General features: G+C 46.7%; 1 protein-coding gene across 1 annotated transcript; it reads left to right on the top strand.

Moving 5' to 3' along the window:
• The first annotated feature begins 462 nt into the window (after positions 1 to 462).
• On the top strand, positions 463 to 18,806 carry aspm (assembly factor for spindle microtubules). Its single transcript, XM_062396228.1, has 26 exons — positions 463 to 814; positions 1,941 to 2,084; positions 2,475 to 4,014; positions 4,147 to 4,242; positions 4,358 to 4,453; positions 4,548 to 4,694; positions 5,156 to 5,395; positions 5,484 to 5,551; positions 5,624 to 5,765; positions 5,974 to 6,104; positions 6,258 to 6,433; positions 6,736 to 6,881; positions 7,743 to 7,828; positions 7,909 to 8,121; positions 8,637 to 8,841; positions 9,036 to 9,184; positions 9,357 to 9,485; positions 9,874 to 10,068; positions 10,662 to 15,941; positions 16,132 to 16,281; positions 16,400 to 16,591; positions 16,710 to 16,902; positions 17,555 to 17,709; positions 17,835 to 18,011; positions 18,127 to 18,299; positions 18,389 to 18,806. Exons 1-26 carry the CDS (start codon positions 539 to 541, stop codon positions 18,489 to 18,491), a joined length of 10,602 nt encoding a protein of 3,533 aa, XP_062252212.1. The 5' UTR covers positions 463 to 538; the 3' UTR covers positions 18,492 to 18,806.
• Positions 18,807 to 20,502: the final 1,696 nt, after the last annotated feature.

Below are 20,502 nucleotides of genomic sequence, written 5' to 3'. Positions count from 1 at the left end.
ATCACTGATACGAAACACGTGTATTAGTTTCTAACACAGAGGAAAAACGTAAAACCAAGCTATTTTATAAGTATTTAATTTGATTTTAAGTAGTGATGTTCTACTTCCTGTTCTTACTCGTCACTTTCGGCGTTGGTGAAAAATTATTCAAAAAATAAGTGGGCGGATTAAATGAGTCCTTTGTTTTTAGTTGTGCTCGAGAAAAGAAGCAAACATCCGAGACGCACATCTTCGTTTTTGTGGATCTCAGAACAAGTGGGCGTGGTTTGTGGAAGTTTAAACATGCAGCCAGCCGTGATTGGTCCTTTGCTGTAAACTCTTTGCCCATTGGCCAGCCCGCGGCCGTCCCTCGCTTGTGATTGGCTCGCCAACAACACGACCGCATTTCAAACGGGATCGCTGTTGTTGCTGAAGCGTGTTGGACGTTTGAGTGTCAGTAGGAAGCTCACGCGACTAGCAGGACACATGCGTTCTTTTTAAAAACAAGCTAACAAATAACATGTAGCTAGCTGCTGTGCTAATCTAACTCGTTTAAAAAATGGCGGAACCTTCGACTGCAGCGCGGAGAGGGTTCCTGGAGATCAGCCCGGGGAGGAGAGACGAGATGAGCAAGGAGAACAACGTCCCGGTTCTGAGTCTGATCCAGTTCTCCAAAGCGCCCTTCGTCTCGTTCGGGTCCCTGAAGCTCGGCACCTCCAGGTCGGTGGTGCTGCGGCTCGAGAACCCGTCGGAGGATGTGGAGGCCGAGGTCCGGGTGGAGAAGATCCCGTCGGGCAAAGGCTTCTCCGTGGACTACAGCAGCTTCACCATCCAGGTGAGGAACCGACCAGAAGGGGGGGGGAGAGGGATCCAACATGTCAGTTAGCTTCTATTGCTAATGATAAACGAGATAATACACACTTTCACTCCTTCTAGTCCAATTTTACATATATACCAATGGTCACAGATCATTTTGTATTATAATAATTATCTGGAAGTAGATCCTCTACTGTCATTCATTTAAACAACCGTCTGAAGATAGAACCTGACTAGCTCTAACATCTTCTTTTCACTGTCTATAGAAGTTGTTTTTGTCATTTTTCTTTTGCAGACCGTTTCTATTTTTCATCTCTCAGTATAATATGATTTTAGTTTTTCATAACCTTCAGTAACTCAGATGGAAATGTGCATGTTCTCATCGCCCAGGTTCACGTCTTCTAGATGTTCTCCATCGCTCTGCTGTCTTTTAGTGACTCATATGAATGAGCTTATGAACACACATCTCTGCCACACCTCTTTAAAACACAACACAACCACAACTACACTCCTTCTAGTCACATTTTACAAAACTATAGGTCCGACATCATTTTTCTTTATAATAATAATAGTCTGGAATGAGATCCTCGACTGTCAAACATTGATATAAACTTATTGGAAGAGGTCGGTGATGTGTTACATCATCTTGCTCTTTCCATTGTAATGGGATTTATTTATTATATTGATATTATTTACTGCTGTAACTGAGATGAAGCTACTTGATGTGATCGCCCAGGCCCATTTGCTCTGTTGTCTTTTATTTATAAAGAAAATGTAATAAGGTCTGAAAGTAAAGTTTATGTTTACAGAAGTAAGAGTCACAAATAACTTTACAGGACTAAGTTCCTACCCACACATGTAACGACAAACAACACAGACACAAAAACACACCAAAAAGAGAAATGCAGCGTTCAGTAAAGTGCATAGAGAGACAGGCCTGGTACACAAATCCCCTGAATGCCTGTTTAAACAGTTTCCACAGAATCAGCAAACCTTTAAGGTGTGATTGTCTCAAAAGCTGTGTCAACACAAGGCTTTAGGCTGCTGCACAGGAAGTTTAATAGCATCTGAAAAAAGCTGTAACTGCATCTTTTGCAAAGCCTGAAGTTGAGCCAGGTGTTGATTTGTGCTTTGTGTGTTTGCAGCCTGAGTCCTCGTTCAGTTTGACAATAACCTGGACTCCAGCAGAGGAAGGTGGGATCAGAGAGCTCATCGTCTTCAACGCCAACGGGGTCCTCAAGCACCAGGCTGTGATGCTGGGGAGAGCTGAGGCCCCGAAAAGGAAAAAGGTAAGTGAGACAGGAGGGCGTTCGAGAGCTACAGAGGAGCCGGACAAGCAGGGCTGGGCAATTCAATATATCAGCAATTATTCGCAATATACATTTAATCTATAGCAACTTAACAAAAGTCCAATACACATCAATATATTGCTCATATAATGCGCATGCAGATAGGGGAGTTATTTGATCTGATGTGTCTCATCAAGGTACATGAATAATTATCTGAGAATTTCACTTTAAAGAAAGTGAAAAAACTAAAAGGAATCCATGAGCTCCAACAAAAATTCACACCTGAGTTGTTAATTAATTAAATTAATCTAAGGGACCAAATCTGCAGCAAGTTGGATCCTAGAAGTATTTTACTCCTTGAGTTTCTTTTGTTTTCTGTGTGTGTTTCAGAAAAGCTTATGGGACACCATCAAAAACAAAAAGGAAGGTGGAAAAGTTGCTGCCCCTCGAAGAAAGGGAGCCGAGCTCCCGCTGAAGATGTCGGCCAACAAAACCTTCCAAGTTTCCCGAGAGCCGCAGTACAAACGGGACAAGCCACGCAGCCCCCTGGTGTCCCTCAACGAGGGCAGAGCCATGCGGCAGAGGTCGCTCACCAAGCAGAGTCCCGTAGACGACCGTCGCTCTCGGACTTCGGAGGAGCTGAAGGCTTCAAACCTCAAACTGAAGCCACAGTCTCTGGCCTCGTCGGACCAGGAGAACGTCCATCACGTCCACAGGAGCTCTCCCGTCGTCCTGCGCGTCCCAGCCGCAAAGCTGATGGACATGTCCGCCAGCCCGGACGCCTGGGGGGTCAAACCTGAAAACAAAGATCTTACCAAATGTCTGAACCAGACGATTTCCCCCATTGGGACACCAGAGAGGTTTAAGAAACTCATGCCTCGTATCCAGACAGGAAGCCCTCTCTCTGCCACAGGACAGAATGATGATGGTCACAGCCAGTTACCTGGAGCCCCAGCTCTGTCTCTGAAAGACGCACTGGCCCTCATTGACTCTGATCTGAGCTTCACTATCACCAGCCCTCAAGGCAGTGGCTCTAGCTGTGTCCTGTCAGATTCACTGGAATCCAAGAGTGGGAGTGTCGGCCGGGGACTTGACAGGAATCTCCTCAGAGTGTTACCGGACAGCCCCGAGCTGGCAGAGTCCAAAGAGCCGAGACTGACTTTCTTTGTCAGCAACAAGGTCGTGGTGCATGAAGCTGTGGCCTCGGAGGCTGCAGAGGACAAAGGAATGGTGAAGAAGGTGCCTTTTACCTCTTCCACAGTGATCAAGAGCAAAGCTCCGGTGGAGGAGAACAGTCTCAGTGGAAGGAGAATCAAGAAATCAAGGCGACGGCTCCTGGAGAAAACACTGGAGCTGTCTGACAGCAGCAGTCAGTGTGACTCAGGGACGAGTTCGCCTCTACTTCCTGTTATAGACCCCGACACAGGAAGTACAGGAATCAGCCGCCTGTGTGATGACACGCATCAAGTGGCAGAGTTCACCTCCTCCAGCCCGACCCCGGGAGTCTATGGCCCGACCACACCCATCACCTTCCCCATCACATCCCCTCCATCCATGGCTCCCACACGCTTCTCCTTCTCTCTCACCTCCCCACTTGCTCCTGCAGCCCCAGCTTCCATTTCTTTCACTCTCACCTCTGCGTCACCCACAGCCTCTTCTTCCCCTCTTCACCACAACCTCTCCTCAAACCTTAACGGGTATGAGCAGGGTCCAGATGCCTCTGCGCCTCTGTCCACCCTGGAAGAGGCGTTTCCCATTCACACTGCAGTGAACGGCAAGAAGAGGAAGAGTGAGAGGTATCTGAGAAATGATACGAAGGTGGAGGAGGAGGTGAAAACCAACCTGGTCAAGAGGAGCAAATGGGTGGCAGCAAAAACTGAGTCTTCAAGGCCGGTGCAGGAGAGAAGTGTTTTACAGCGGAGAACAGCAGGTGAGCAAACCTGAAGTAAACACATGTTGGATGTTTATTTTCATCAAGATCCTTGACTTATTCCCTGGGCAGCTGGTAAAAATGTAAAAAACAAAGTCAAAGATCTTTGCTTGATGCTTTTCCCCCTCTCAGGTTCAGCTCGCTCAACAACTGCATCGTCTCTAAAGAGCACTCGGCCGGTGGTTCCTGCCCAGGCCCAGCGGCCGAGCTCCAAACACACCCCCCGAGGTAGAACACGATGAGATCAAATAAGAGTTGATGTCTGTGTGGACGTGAGGATTGATGTTCATTCACAGTGAAGCACATTTCCCACACACTGGAATAACTTTTCTGTTTGTTACAGTTGCACCGTCTCTGAAATGCGCTTCATCTGCAAGGAAGGCAAAAGTTGTTGCCGTCGCGCAGTCAAAGCTGAACTTCATTAAGCCGCTGCACACAGGTATGTGACGGCAGCACACGAGAACTATCGTAATTTGGTTTTATCTTTTTAAAATGATATTTCATCCTCTCTGCCCCCGCCCCTCCACTTCCAGCCATACCGAGGCACCCAATGCCGTTTGCTGCCAAGAACATGTTCTTTGACGAGAGGTGGCTTGAGAAGCAGGAGACAGGATTCACGTGGTGGATCAACTACGTCCTCACCCCGGACGACTTTAAAGTCAACACTGAAGTGGCTAAAGGTAACGGATCAGCTGTACGGCAGCCTGTCACTCCAATGGGGAAACTTTGACTTAGCAAAAGGAAACAGGAGGAAACCTCTTCAAGAAACCTCTCTACATTATCACCGTCCACTCACTGACCTGAGGCACAACTTGATATTACCCATGCTCCCCGGCTTCTGGTCAAGGATTTTGGCAGAATTCTTCTTTATTTTAAAGGTTTCCAATTCCTTCTAAATATAGGAGATAAATGTTTTTTTTTAACTGATCTTCTGTTCAGTTTTATTCCTCAACCTCCTGGAGCTGATTCTGACAGTTGAAGCTGCGACTCTCAGTCAGTTCCTCACTTCTCACAGGAGATTGAACCCACTCACCAAAGTTACAAGTTAAAAAAAGTAGCTTTAAGAGTGTTCACATTCCAGTTAGCGCATGTGAGGTTTTTAAGCCTGCACCTAATTCTTCTCCATGTCTTATTTGTGTAGTGAGCGCTGTGTCCCTGGCCATGGGCAACGACAACAACTTCAGCGTGCCCAAAGCTCCCACCAAGGAGGAGATGTCTTTCAGCACCTACACGGCCCGACGGAAGCTGAACCGCCTGCGTCGCTCCGCCTGCCAGCTGTTCACCTCCGACGCCATGGTGAAGGCCATCCAGAGGCTGGAGGTGGAGGTGGAGGCCAGGCGGCTGCTCGTCCGGAAAGATCGCCATCTGTGGAAGGACATCGGTGATTATGAAGCCTGCTGATGTCCAGTTTGTTGTGATTTTGAATTTCCTATCAAACTTATTTCCCTTTTTCACGTGGAAATTCTCAGGTGAACGCAAAAAAGTGCTCGACTGGCTTCTTTCGTACAATCCGCTGTGGCTGCGGATCGGGCTGGAGGTGAGTGATACGACCTCAGCTAACATTCGATAGTCAGTTGATATCCACACTAAACCTGTCGTCGGCCCTCAGACCATCTTCGGGGAGCTGATCTCGCTGGAGAGCAACAGTGACGCTCTGGGTCTGGCCATGTTCATCCTCCAGCGGCTGCTCTGGAATCCAGACATCGCCGCACAGTTCAGACATGCCAAAGTGCCCAACCTCTACAAAGACGGTAACTCAAGAGCATCGGTCGCTCTGTTGTTTGAACTGAAGTCTCTCATGTGTCACTACTAGAAGATTGAATTTACAGTTTAACTGGTTTATAAGATCCAAATTCCCAGACTTGGTTTTTGTATTCTATACTATTTAGTTATTTATTCAAGAACAAAACCAATTCGTCTGTGTTGTGTATATCTTCATACTTACATTTTCTGCGTTAGGCCACGAGGAGGCGCTGTCTCGCTTCACACTGAAGAAGCTGCTCCTGCTGGTTTGTTTCCTGGACAAGGCCAAAGAGTCTCGGCTCATCGAGCACGACCCCTGTCTGTTCTGTGTGGACGCAGAGTTCAAGGTGGGCCAACATTTTCTTCAATATTAGTGTACCACCATGTATATGATAATTTAATGTATATGCGTTTCCCTGCACTAGCAGGGTCCCTATCACCATTAGATATTGATGGATTATATATAAATCTCTGCCCATCTGTAATTTATTTTTGTTCAGGCGAGTAAGGACCTTCTCCTGGCGTTCTCCAGAGACTTCCTGAGCGGAGAGGGAATTCTCCCCCGGCACCTTGGCTACCTCGGGTTGCCCGTCTCCCACGTCCAGAAGCCGCTGGACGAGTTCAACTACTCCGTGAAGAATCTGTCCGTGGACCTGAAATGTGGCATCCGTCTAGTGTGAGTGAGACTTTGTAAATTTAATGTGATCCTCCGATCCCTGTTGGGATGTTTGCAGTTTGCAGAGGTCGGATTCAGCCACGGGACTCAGTAGGATCAGTCCTGTGGAGCTGAGTCAGGGCTTCGGATTTCTGGAGGGTCTCTTTATGTCTCTTGCTTTTTTTGTAGAAAAACTTAAACACATAATTGTTTTTGAGTAAAGTCAGTGTCACAGTGACAACAGGACAGAACTAGATGTAAACAAAGATTCTTATGGATCCTCTTTTTAAACTCTGTTTCTCTGATGTCTGGTTTCCTTTCAGACGTGTGATGGAGCTGCTCGTTCAGGACTGGAGTCTCTCGGCGAAGCTCCGCCTGCCGGCCATCAGCCGCCTGCAGAAGGTCCACAACGTGGAGGTCGCCCTGCAAGTGCTCAAAAGCAAAAACGTCGACCTCAAGGACGAACTTGGTGAGTATTATTTTCCTCCTGAGCAAAGACAAAAAAAAAAAACCAGAGGCAGACGCTGAACCTGAAGCAGCGTCTGCCCTCGACAAGATGACACCCGATGTTTTTCAACACTGAACAAGATTTTTGACATTTAGAAACATCTCACCGCCCAAAGCTTCACCTCCAGCACCGAGCACTGACATTTCACTGCATAACTTAAGTGTTTGATCAAACTCGGCTGCTGTTGTTCAGGCGCTCAAGGACAAAACTGGATTGTTTATCCTTTTGTCTGATTTTGTGCTGAATGTGAAAGAATCTGACAGAGTTCAGGAAAGAACATCTAAACTTAACACTCACATACACAATGTTTTAAATGGGCTTCTTTAAATCATTCAGTAATGGAGGTGTTGTACACAATCAAGGTTTTCTAACAAACAGGCCTGCAACTACCTACTGATTCTATATGACAATATTATTTCTGTTTTGATTCATTTAATAGTAGTTTATTCTGTTACCTCAGCTTCCAAAGCTCAAAGGGGAAATTAATGAAATAAATAATCCACGATGATGAATCAAAATGAATTTTCTTTAAAATTCTTTCGCTAATTGAGAAATTAATCAGTTTTGTCAGAATTAGCTGGAAATAAATTCTTGTCCGAGGATGAAAAAATTAAACCAAAATATCCAAGATACCGGTGCTGCCCGCATCGGTGACATGATCACATATCAAGGACGTTTACTACATCCAGCCACCAGGGGGCGACTGAGATAATTCTGCCTCACTTTTTTTGGAGCTGTCATGCCTCCCATCTTTCTAAACAATCCATGGGAATACAATGTCTTCCTGCTCTGAGCTCATGGGGTTTGTTTCTATTATTTCAGGATCCATCATTGAATCCAGAGACGTGGTTGATGGACACCGAGAGAAGACCCTGGGCCTCCTGTGGAAGATCATCTTCACGTTTCATGTGTGTTTCCCAGCTGCTCGGTAAACTCCAGCCGTTCCTGTGGAGCTGTGAACTGAGCTGATCTCAAACAATCTGTCCAGGTGGAGGTGATTTTGGAAGAGGAGCAGCTGAGAGATGAGATCGGCTTCCTGAGGAGAACGCTGAGGACCAAACAGAGGCTTCGGTCTCTGAGGGCCGATCGGGGCGTTCAGCCGACTCCCGCCAAGACGAGGCTGCCGTACGAGAACAGCAGCGCCAAGATCACCCTGCTGATGGACTGGACCCGCGCCGTCTGTGACTTCTACGGACTGAAGGCGAGTTGATGGCGTTTTACATTTCCAGCTCAGAGTCCAAAGGAAATACTGACGTTTGAAGTTGTGACACTGGTCCGGGTTTTTATTTTGTCCTGTGAGGCTGGATGTTGTTTCACTGTTCATCTGTCCACTTGGTTTCCATGTGATGTATTATATAACTGTTTCTCCAGTCAGTGCTCTCTGTCGCTGTCTCTGTCTTACTCTCTCTCTCTCTCTCTCTCTCTCTGTCTCTCTCTCACTCTCGCTGTCTCATGTTAGCTGTTGTCTAATCGTGGCTAATGAGCTAGGTCCATTTCCCTCCAGATTTGATCCATCCATTGTGTTTCCAGTTGCTGCTCAGCCAGAAAGAAGTGAAATCAAATCAGTTTGTCAGATTCCCTGTGTTTATGTGCCTTATGAACCTTGATCACAGAAAAACAACACTTTTCTGTTCACACCAACACAACATCCGACTCTACAACGATTCACTGAATCTCCGACGTGTCGCGAATCAAGTCTGCTGTGTGTCTGTGCAGGTGGAGAACTTCAGTGTGGCGTTCTCGGACGGCCGCGTCCTCTGCCACCTCATCCACCACTATCACCCCGGCCTCCTGCCAGAGGAGGCTGTCAGTCACAGCACCACGCAGACCGTGGAGTGCTCGCCGAGGGGCCGCCTGGAGCTCAGCTGCTCAGCCAGCGACTCGGACGCCTCCTTTGAGTCATCACCGACAGGCCTGAACGGTATGTGTGTCCTGTGTCTGTGTGCATATGATATCTGTGTTGAGTCCTGGAGTGAGCCTTGGTATTTTACACCTTAAATGATGGTATATCATTGTTATAAAGGTAACTGTATGTGTTTAAACATTGTTTTCATACCTGCTTGCTCTGGTGGAATTGGAGAGAATGACTTGTGATGGTTGTCGTTCTGTGAACAGGCCCAGATTCTCCGTCAGTGGCATTTAAAGAGCTGCTGGAAAATGAGAAGAACAACTTCAGACTGGTCAACACCGCCGTGGCCTTTCTGGGCGGCGTCCCTGCCATGATCAACCCGGCGGACATGTCCAACACCATCCCCAGCGAGAAGGTGAGAGACCAAAGGGTCAAGAGTGTACAGAGCAGGGTTTTTATGTCAAAAGTAAAACCTGTCATTTATCTTTCCAAATGTTCGTTTTTCTATTTAAGGATAAAGCATTTCACCACGTCGGGTAAAACCACGCACTACAGCTCTGCCTTCATTCACCTGTGTGTATTTCCAGGTGGTGATGTCTTACCTGACCTTCTTATGCGCTCGTCTGCTCGACCTGCGGAACGAGACCAGAGCCGCTCGGGTCATACAGGGCGCCTGGAGGAGCTACAGGCTGAAGAAGGATCTGCAGCTCTACCAGGTCAGTTCCCTGCTTGTTACAAACACTGTTCATTGATGTTAAAGTCATTTATCGTCCACATTCTGTTTCCAGTCAAGTGACAGATTGCTATTTTTGATTTTTGAGTAACATCTGCCACAGCTGTTTTTGAAATTAAATAAAAAAAACATACAAATTTGTCCAATAATCGATTTAATGTTTTTTATTTAATGATAAATTACTGTATATATTAGTATTTATTTTATCAGAAAATACAACATGGGGAAAACTTGTGTTGAATTTCAGTAAAAGCTGAGGTTCCACTAATCACAGAAGTTGTAGATAAACTCAAACGACCCTTTGCCATTTTGTGATAGATGCCCGTCAAATTAAATCGTTTATTTAAAAAAAAAAAATCTATTTGACACAGGAAAGAAACATGGCGGCTGAGAAGATCCAGGTGCTTGTGAGGACTTTTCTCCAGAGGCGCAGAGCGGTGAGGCAGAATCGAGCCGCCCTCGTCCTCCAGTCCGTGTGGAGGGGTCACGCGGCTCGCAACAGGCTGCGGCTGCAGAGAGAGGCTCAGGTCCGGGCTCTGCAGGGCGAAGCAGCAACTGTCATCCAGGTAGGTTTTCATTTTTATACACACACAGACACACACACGATAATCTATTTAGACGTTCTGACCGGCATCTTAAAAAAAGGTATTACGGCCATATTGAACATGTAGAAAAATGTTAGGATCAAGGAGAAGTTGTGATTCTTTCTGGGTTCAAAATCAACTTCATAATTGTAAATTGTGACTTTTTCCTCATAAGAACTGTGACTTGATGTTTATTATGTTACAACCTTATTCTTGTATTATTATGACCTAATCCTTTAATTGTCAGATTTTCCCCTTAAATGGCCCTAATACTCTGTCCTATATGAGACTTGATTTTGATGGGGGACTTCTGTGGATATAAAATAATATATTTGTGAGCATTCTCAGGTCTTTATTTTGACTTTGTCATTTTATATATCGCCTCAAACTTTGTTCCTGGCTCTAAAAGAATTTTATCCAAGGACCCACTGATGTTGGTCCTGAATTTGTAGTCCACTCAATATCCGTGACCGCATTGGTCTGTCCATTTTGTTACAGCAAGGACACTTGGTGCATAACGAATCCCACTTGTGTGATTGTTCTTTGAATGGCTGCGTCTTATCTTGTCCTTACAGGCTCAGTGGAGGACGTTTTCAGCTATGAGGACTTACCATCGCCTCAGATACTACACTATTGTTGTCCAGGCACAATGGCGAATGAGAAGGGCGGCCGATGCTTACGGAAGAATCTACTGGGCGGCAACCGTCCTTCAGAAGCACTCCCGAGCGACGGCTCTCGCACGCAGGGACCGGGAGAGTTATCTCACCCTGAGAAGTGTAGCGGTGACCTTACAGAGAGTGTACAGGAGATGGAAGGCCCAGAAAACGGAGAAGGAAAACAGAGCCGCCAAAGTGATACAAGCTGTGTTTAAGAATTGGTACAATGAGAAAATGGCCAAAAGAACGACTGCTGCTGTGAGGATTCAGTCGTGGTTCAGAATGCAGAGGAGTCTCCATCAATACAGGCAGATCAAAAGAAGCACTATACTCATTCAAGCCCAGTACAGAGGTCACGCACAGAGGCGCCGCTTTAACACGTTGAAACTACAGCACGGCGCGGCTATCACCATCCAGAGCGCCTTCCGGGGGCTCGCTGTCAGAAAGCAGGTGGAAAAGAGGAGATGCGCCGCCGTCGTTATTCAGTGTTGGTTCAGGGCCAATGTGCAGAGAGACGTGCAGAGACACACGTTTGTGAGGATGAGATGTGCTGCTGTTACCATACAGGCAGCTTATCGTGGAAAAGTGGCTCGGGAGTCTGTGAAGAAACAGCAGAAGGCAGCAGCGGTAATCCAGACAGCTTTCCGGAGGTACGCCGCCCAAAGGCGCTACCTCGCCCTGAGGAAAGCCGCCGCTGTGCTTCAGCAGAAATACAGAGCTGCAGTTTTGGCCCGTGAGACACTGAAAGAGTTCAAGGCTCTGAAGAACGCGACACTCGTGGTACAAGCTCACTGGAGAGGCAGAGCCGACAGGAAGAGGATAGAGAAACGTCACAGGTGTGCAGCTGTGGTCCAGGCTTATTACCGTCGACACAGAGCTCGAGCAGAGTACAGGTCAAAGAAAGCTGCTGCTGTCGTCATTCAGCGTCACTACAGAGCTTACGTGGCTGGAAAGGAGATGAGGAAATCGTACCTGCGCACGCGAGCAGCCTGTGTCACTCTTCAAGCTGCATTCAGAGGCGTGAGAGTCAGGATGGATCTGAGGAAACGGCACCAGGCAGCGGCTGTCATCCAGTTTTCTGTTAGGATGTTTATATGTAGGAAAAGATATCTTCTCCTTCAGAGTGCATCAATTATCATTCAGAGTCGATACAGAGCTCTAATGCTCGGCAGGACCCAGCGAGAGCAGTACAGGCAGCTGAAGCAGGCCGCCGTCCAGATTCAAGCTGTCTACCGGGGATTTAGAGTCAGAGCAGAACTAAAGAAGAGGCACCACGCTGCCAGAGCAATTCAAGCTCAGTTCAGGATGTACAGAATGCGTATGGCTTACCTTGCCGCAAAGTGCGCTGCCTTCATTATTCAGGAGCGCTACAGAGCCAAACGGCTCCGGGACAGAGAGTTCCACATGTACAGATCAATGAAATCTGCAGCTGTAGTCATACAGGCGACGTATCGTGGTCACGTGGCCAGGAGGCAGGTTGCAGAGATGCACCGAGCTGCTACGGTCATTCAAAGGAAGTTCCTCGCTGTTCGAGATAGAAACCGGTTCCAGGCAATAAAGACGGCAGCTCTGGTTTGTCAGCAGAGGTACAGAGCAGCGACCCGGGCGAGAACAGACCGTCTGGACTACCTGTCAAAGCGCTGGGCAGCAATTTGTCTACAGGCGGCCTACAGGGGATATGAGGTCAGAAAGCAGCTGCGTATCCGTCACAAAGCAGCCGTGACAATTCAGTCTCACTTCCGACAGTACCAGCAGAGACGCTGCTACAGGAGGCTACGCTGGGCTGCCAGTGTACTGCAAGCTCGTCACAGAGCCAATAGAGACATGAGGCAGGAGATGCACAACCTGCGTGCCAAGAGAAACGCAGCCCTTCTCTTACAAGCTGCTTTCAGAGGAATGAAATGCAGACGAGTCATCAAACAAGGTCACTGTGCTGCCAGTGTAATCCAGAGAGCTTACAGAGCCCACTGTGAACACAGGAAGTATCTTACCTTCAAATCCTCTGTGCTCACAGTACAGAGAAGGTATCGAGCTACTGTGGCAGCAAAAGAAGAAATGCAAAAATATAAAAAAATGCGAAGAGCCGCTGTTGTCGTGCAGGCAGCCTACAGAGGTCAGAAGGTCAGGCAGGAAGTTGCTCGTTGGCATCAGGCCGCCACCTTGATTCAGTCTGTGTTCAGAAAGCACAAGGAGGAAGTCAAATTCCAGGCCATGAGACTGTCTGCCATCATCATCCAGAGACACTACCGCTCCCTTGTTCTTCAGAGGAGAGACACAGAGCGCTTCCTGCAAGTGAGACGTTCTGCTGTTGTTCTTCAGGCAGCTTTCAGAGGTCAGCGTGTGCGACGCAGCATCTCCAAGATGCACAAGGCAGCAACTGTCATACAAACAAACTTCAGGAGACACAAACACCAGTCAGCCTTCAGGAGACGACGCTGGGCAGCTTGTGTGTTACAGCAGAGGTTCAGAGCTCAGAGACAGAGAGACCTGGACGTCAAACATTATCAAGAGGTCAGAGAAGCTGCCATTGTGTTACAGGCTGCATATCGAGGAATGGAATCCAGAAGAATCATCAAACAAAGGCATCAGTCTGCCAGTGTTATCCAGAGAGCTTACAGAGCCCACTGTGAACACAGGAAGTATCTTACCTTAAAATCCTCTGTGCTCACAGTTCAGAGAAGGTATCGAGCTACTGTAGCAGCAAAAGATCAAATGCAGAAATACCAAAACATGCGAAGAGCAGCCATCATCCTTCAGGCAGCCTACAGAGGTCAGCAGGTCAGACAGGAAGTTGCTCGTTGGCATCAGGCCGCCACCTTGATTCAGTCTCTTTTCAGAAAGCACAAGGAGGAAGTCAAATTCCAGGCCATGAGACTGTCTGCCATCATCATCCAGAGACACTACCGCTCCCTTGTTCTTCAGAGGAGAGACACAGAGCACTTCCAGCGAGTGAGACGTTCTGCTGTTGTTCTTCAGGCAGCTTTCAGAGGACATCGTGTGCGAAGCCACATCTCCAAGATGCACAAGGCAGCAACTGTCATACAAACAAACTTCAGGAGACACAAACAGCAGTCAGCCTTCAGGAGACAACGCTGGGCAGCTCGTGTCCTACAGCAGAGGTTCAGAGCTCAGAGACAGAGAGACCTGGACGTCAAACATTATCAAGAGGTCAGAGAAGCTGCCATTGTGTTACAGGCTGCATATCGAGGAATGAAATCCAGAAGAATCATCAAACAAAGGCATCAGTCTGCCAGTGTTATCCAGAGAGCTTACAGAGCCCACTGTGAACACAGGAAGTATCTTACCTTAAAATCCTCTGTGCTCGCTGTTCAGAGAAGGTATCGAGCAACTGTAGCAGCAAAAGATCAAATGCAGAAATACCAAAACATGCGAAGAGCAGCCATCATCCTTCAGGCAGCCTACAGAGGTCAGCAGGTCAGAAAGGAAGTTGCTCGTTGGCATCAAGCCGCCACCTTGATTCAGTCTGTGTTTAGAAAGCACAGAGAGGAAGTCAAATTCCAGGCCATGAGACTGTCCGCCATCATCATCCAGAGACACTACCGCTCCCTTGTTCTTCAGAGGAGAGACGCAGAGCACTTCCTGCAAGTGAGACGTTCTGCTGTTGTTCTTCAGGCAGCTTTCAGAGGTCATTGTGTGAGACGCAACATCTCCAAGATGCACAAGGCAGCAACTGTCATACAAACAAACTTCAGGAGACACAAACAGCAGTCAGCCTTCAGGAGACAATGTTGGGCAGCTTGTGTGTTACAGCAGAGGTTCAGAGCTCAGAGACAGAGAGACCTGGACGTCAAACATTATCATGAGGTCAGAGAAGCTGTTATTAAGCTGCAAGCTGCTTTCCGTGGAATGAAATCTAGAAGGAACATCAAACAAAGGCATCTGGCTGCCAGTGTTATCCAGAGAGCTTACAGAGCCCACTGTGAACACAGGAAGTATCTTACCTTAAAATCCTCTGTGCTCACAGTTCAGAGAAGGTTTCGAGCTACTGTAGCAGCAAAAGATCAAATGCAAAAATACCAAAACATGCGAAGAGCAGCCATCAACCTTCAGGCAGCCTACAGAGGTCAGCAGGTCAGAAAGGAAGTTGCTCGTTGGCATCAAGCCGCCACCTTGATTCAGTCTGTGTTTAGAAAGCACAGAGAGGAAGTCAAATTCCAGGCCATGAGACTGTCCGCCATCATCATCCAGAGACACTACCGCTCCCTTGTTCTTCAGAGGAGAGACGCAGAGCACTTCCTGCAAGTGAGACGTTCTGCTGTTGTTCTTCAGGCAGCTTTCAGAGGTCATTGTGTGAGACGCAACATCTCCAAGATGCACAAGGCAGCAACTGTCATACAAACAAACTTCAGGAGACACAAACAGCAGTCAGCCTTCAGGAGACAATGTTGGGCAGCTTGTGTGTTACAACAGAGGTTCAGAGCTCAGAGACAGAAAGACCTGGACGTCAAACATTATCATGAGGTCAGAGAAGCTGTTATTAAGCTGCAAGCTGCTTTCCGAGGAATGAAATCCAGAAGAATTGTCAAACAAAGGCATCAGTCTGCCAGTGTTATCCAGAGAGCTTACAGAGCCCACTGTGAACACAAGCAGTATCTGAAGTTTAAATCTTCTGTTCTCACCATTCAGCGAAAATATCAGGCAACAGTCACAGCTAAAGCACAAAGAACACGTTACCTGGAACTGCGCAGGGCAGCCATCATCATTCAGGCAGCCTACAGAGGTCAGCAGGTCAGACAGGAAGTTGCTCGCCGTCATCAGGCAGCCACCATCATCCAGTCTGTGTTCAGAAAGCACAGAGAGGAAGTCAAATTCCAGGCCATGAGACTGTCTGCCATCATCATCCAGAGACGCTACCGCTCCCGTGTTCTTCAGAGGAGAGACACAGAAACGTTCCTGAAAAAGAAACAATCCACCATTGTCCTCCAGGCTGCTCTTAGAGGCTGGCGTGTCAGGAGGGAAATTAGCCGACAAAATCGAGCTGCCACCATCCTCCAGTCGTGCTGGAGAGGCTTAATGCTGAGGCGTCTCTTCAAGAGGAGGAGGGAGGCAGCTGTGACTCTTCAGCGCAGGGTTCGGGCCGTGCAGCGAGGCAAAGAGGAGAGGAACCTCTACATCCAAACGAGGCGAGCTGCCATCACGCTTCAGAGCCGCGGCAGAGCCTGGATCGCAAGGCGACAGGTAATGGCCTTTACTTTAAGTTCACAGTTTGATAGAACTAGACAGTAAAGTGATTAATCCATCACGATAATCATGTATCTTTATTTCTCCACTATGTTACTACTACCTGCCTGGAAGGAAGCTAAACTTGATTAAAATGTGATTTGGCTGAACATAAACATTGTACAATCGTTGTGTTGTTGTGTTCCAGGCACTGGAGGCGGCCATGGCAGAGAGGAGGCTCCGTTTTACTTCGGCGGTCTTCCATCATCTCAGTGCCATGAAGATCCAACGAGCCCTGAGAGCTCACTGGGCTTTGGAGTCTGCCAAGAGACAAATTCACTGTGTCGTCGCCGTACAGGTAAAAACTAAAACTCCTAATGTCATTGTTCAAAACAGAAAACGATTAGAAATGCCTTTCAAATCTAAATAAGATGATTTATGAAGTTTTAAAATGATTCCCGTGGTGGTTGTTTCAGCGATGGGTGAGAGCGACGCAGCAGAGGAGACGGTACCTGGAGGACCGGAGGAAAGTGGTTACCGCCCAGCGAGCCGTCCGGTGCTGGTTGGCCCGTCGCCACAGAGCTGCGTCCGTCATCCAGCAGACGGTCAGGAACTTCCTCCTCCTCAGGCGCCAGAGGAGGGTTCAGCAGGGGATTGTCAAAGCTCAGGTACTGCAGTCAGAGGGTTAGGCTTCACCGATGAGGATGTTTCAGCAGTTCCAAGTGAAATTAGTTCCAAAAAATCTTCCTGACTTGTGCTCTTATATTTATTTTCCTTTGCCTGCAGGCTCTGTGGAGAGGACACCGCTCCCGCCAACTGAAGGACAATGCCAAGCTGGTGAAGTTGAGGCACCGCCTGCGCCAAGTGTCGGCTGCCGTCAGGGAGGAGGACAAACTGTGCAACAAGACGTCCTCCGCACTCGACTACCTCCTGCGATACAAACACTTCTCCTACATCCTGGAGGCTCTGAAGAACCTCGGTAAGACTTTTCACATTTCTAATGATTCAGCCCTTTACAGCAAATACGTCTCTTACTACAACTGTGAGAACAACCAGTACTCGTGTCGTCTTACTTTAACCCCGTATTGCCTGAATTAATTTCCAATTAGATAAAAAAAATATTATTTTCATTTTTAGCCATCATACAGATGCCCAATTAAGTGGAGATTGTTAATTTCAATATAGCATAAACTATAGATATAAATTTAGGCATAATGGTGCATAACCTTAATTTAACACAAGTCTCTGGTATGTAAATTATTGTATTGATGCTGCTTTTGCTTGATATTGAATAACAACATATGTTTCTGTACAATCATTGCTGTTCCATCATCACAGTATTTCAAATACAGCTTAATACCTCAAAATAACCCTCAAGGGGCTAGTATGTACTTTCCACTCCGACCACTAGATGGTGGCAGAGTTCTTCCAATACCTTCCTAGGTCTGCGTAGTATCTGCACCATCAGGCACAATCGTCACCTCGGCGACATTAAGACCGGAATGGGTTTGAGGCAAATTCGCGACATTCTAAAAGGGGTTAACGTGTTAAAGTTTGCACAAGCCGACACTTTGTGCTTCATGGACAGAAAAACATGCTAACACGCGTGTTACGTGTGTGTGTGTTGACAGAAACCGCCACCAGGCTGTCACCAGAGTGCTGCGAGCGGCTGGTGGAGAGCGGAGCCACCAACGTCATCTTCACGCTCATCCGCTGCTGCAACCGCAGCGTCCCCTGCATGGACGTGATCACCTTCTCCATCCAGATCCTCCTCAACCTCTCGAAGGTACCACTCACCCACAGCTGCTCTTTTTCATTTCCTCTCAGACTCCCCCGATGTTTAGACACAGTTGCAAATAACTTTTCTCCTTTTCTTTCTGCCCCTCCCTCCTCCTTGGTTTCCCTCCTCAGTACCATAAGACTATTGAGGCAGTGTATTCGGTGGAGAACTCCGTGGAGACGTTGCTGGACCTGCTGCAGAGATATCGGGAGAAGGCCGGAGATAAAGTGGCAGAAAAGGGCGGCAGCATCTTCACCAAGGCCTGTTTCCTTCTCGCCCTGCTGCTGCTAGACAAGCGCCGCACTGTGGTCCGTAGCCACGATAACACAATTTAACACAATTAATCAAATAACATGATGGTAAACTACGGGGTTTTTTTTTTTTTTTACGTAATGCAACTTTTTTTCCGTTGTTTTTCTCTAGGAGGTTATGAAGTTGCCCAAAGTGCTGGACAGGATTCGCAGTATCTACCGGCTCACTGCTCGCAAACACAAGATGGACGCAGAAAGAACCGTTACCAAGCAGAAGATGAACGCGTCCATCAACGGGAGCTTCTTTGTGCCAGCGACACCTCGTAAATCCAAACCTGCGCCCAAGTACGTACCGACCCGTGTCCTGAACATGTCTGATTCTGAACCATGCTGGTGTCCGAGATGCTCACTTCCATCCTGTGTTTGTCCCTCAGGTTTGCACCGGACTGGGTCCTCAGGAAGGACAAACTGAAAGACATCGCGGACCCTCTCCGAGCCATTCACATGGTGGCCGACGCTCTGTCCATTGTGTTGTAAATAGAAAAAATGTTGCATCTTGATTCATCTCGTTTTTTTTATTCCTTCAGAAAATATTGCTTTATGTTTTTATTTTTACTGTTTCATTTCCATGTGGTTGATGTATATATTAAAATGGATATGTTTCTTAAATGTGGTGGTTTGGTGTACTTTTCTGATGATGTGGAAACCAGGTCAATCAGGAATCTCCACACACGCTGCTTGAGTCCATTGGTTTGTGAGCGGCCATTTTGAACCCTTGAGTTTGGGCATTTGTTCAGTGGGGGGGGGTGGAGCCTGACTGAGAGCTTGAGACATGTCAGCAATCTCAAACCTGCGCCCTGCACCTAGTGGACGTATTCAGTAAATCAATTAACCATTTTATTGCAGAGTGCCTTTCAAAAAAATAAAATGTGATTGACAAAATGTAACATTTATTTTAATGTCAGTTAAACATTACATTACATATCATTTAGCTGACGCTTTTGTGACTTTCATTTCTAGTACACTCAGCATTTATGAGGAGCCATTTAGGGGTTCAGTATCGTGACAAGGACACTTCGTCATGCAGATGGGGAAGGGTGGGGTTTGAACCGGCAACCTTCATGTTGGGGAACCCATGCTCTACCACATAGGCCAAACATTCAAATTAAGAGATGACTACATAGCAAAGAATAAATAGTAGAAACAAAACATTAAAACAAAATTAAGTCAAATTGTACTTAGACAGTAACAATTTTAGTAAACTGAAATGGCTTAAAATGTACACTAATCAAATATGTTTTTAAATGGTATCAAATTATAAAACAAACGAATTGGGCTCACACACTCAATCAAGATCCAAGAATTATTCTCTTGTCAGAATTAATTATTCAACACTTTCATTGACTTCTCAATGTTGAAGACAAAGAAAACTCCTGACTGATTCCAATCTGACAAACGCCACATCACACACAATCCATCCTGAAAACCAGTTATCACAGAAACCCAAATGAAAACCTTGATCTTTGTGTTGTAATTCTGGTTTGACTCGAGTATTTGTCCTGAAACTGAACCCAGGACAACGAGCAGTCAACTCCTCGTTCTGCCTGAGAGAAAAGCTCAGAGCTCAGCACTCAGCATGACGCAGAGTGACTGTTGTTTCTGTGTCAACCGACACCTCCCCATCATATTCATAATTCATTTTCCATATTGTGCAGATCACGGATGATCAAACGATGTCCTTGGTTGTACCAGAGAAACGACACGGCTCTGAACAGAACAACAGACTGACTTTATACCGATCCCCTTCACCAGATGTTTACCGATGTTTTCCTTCATTATACATGTGTACAAGTGAGTGTGAACATGGAGAACTTTTCAAAGAAGCCATTAAAATATGAAGAATTTTGAACAGAGTTTGGTGGATTTGTTACGGCGGTAGCTCCACAGGATCAGGATGCAGAGGATCAGGGGTAATATTCCTGTCAGTTTCTGTCTGTTGTGTTATTTAATCATTTTGCTGTGTTGTGGTGTGTTTGTGTTATTATATCTGTTTTCAAAAATTGACATTTTAAGATCACACATTTATCCCCATGAACCAAAGAAGAAGAGCATTAATCTCAAGTCAATAAGGGATCTTTTCAAAATCTATTAAGACGGAAATTCAGTGTAGCAACAATCCTTTACTGTTTATATCACACAAATGTATATATACATATACAAATAATGTGAGTGTATATATATATATATATATACTCACATTATTTGTTATTAATTACTGTTGGGACTGTGCTTTTGTAAAACCAAAGGCCTCCTCTTCGGCCTATATGTAGTCAAAAGCCTGAAACCATATGTTCCATTGTTCCGGAACAAGCCAGAGCACAGGGAACTCAGTCTCCCAGGATTCCTCAACTTCACACAGAGATGTGAAAAGCCACAAGGGTCAACTCCTATTGGTCAATCTGGACCCCATGACCTTTGAGGTCCCAGGCCAATATAAGGCCACTTATCCCCCTCCTCGATATCTTTTCTTCAAACCCTCCAAGGAGAG

The sequence above is a fragment of the Platichthys flesus genome, chromosome 9, assembly GCF_949316205.1.
Source record: "Platichthys flesus chromosome 9, fPlaFle2.1, whole genome shotgun sequence".
Lineage (NCBI taxonomy): Eukaryota > Metazoa > Chordata > Actinopteri > Pleuronectiformes > Pleuronectidae > Platichthys > Platichthys flesus.
The sequence above is the reverse complement of the archived record's forward strand: the minus strand, read 5'-3'. Positions and strand labels throughout refer to the sequence as shown.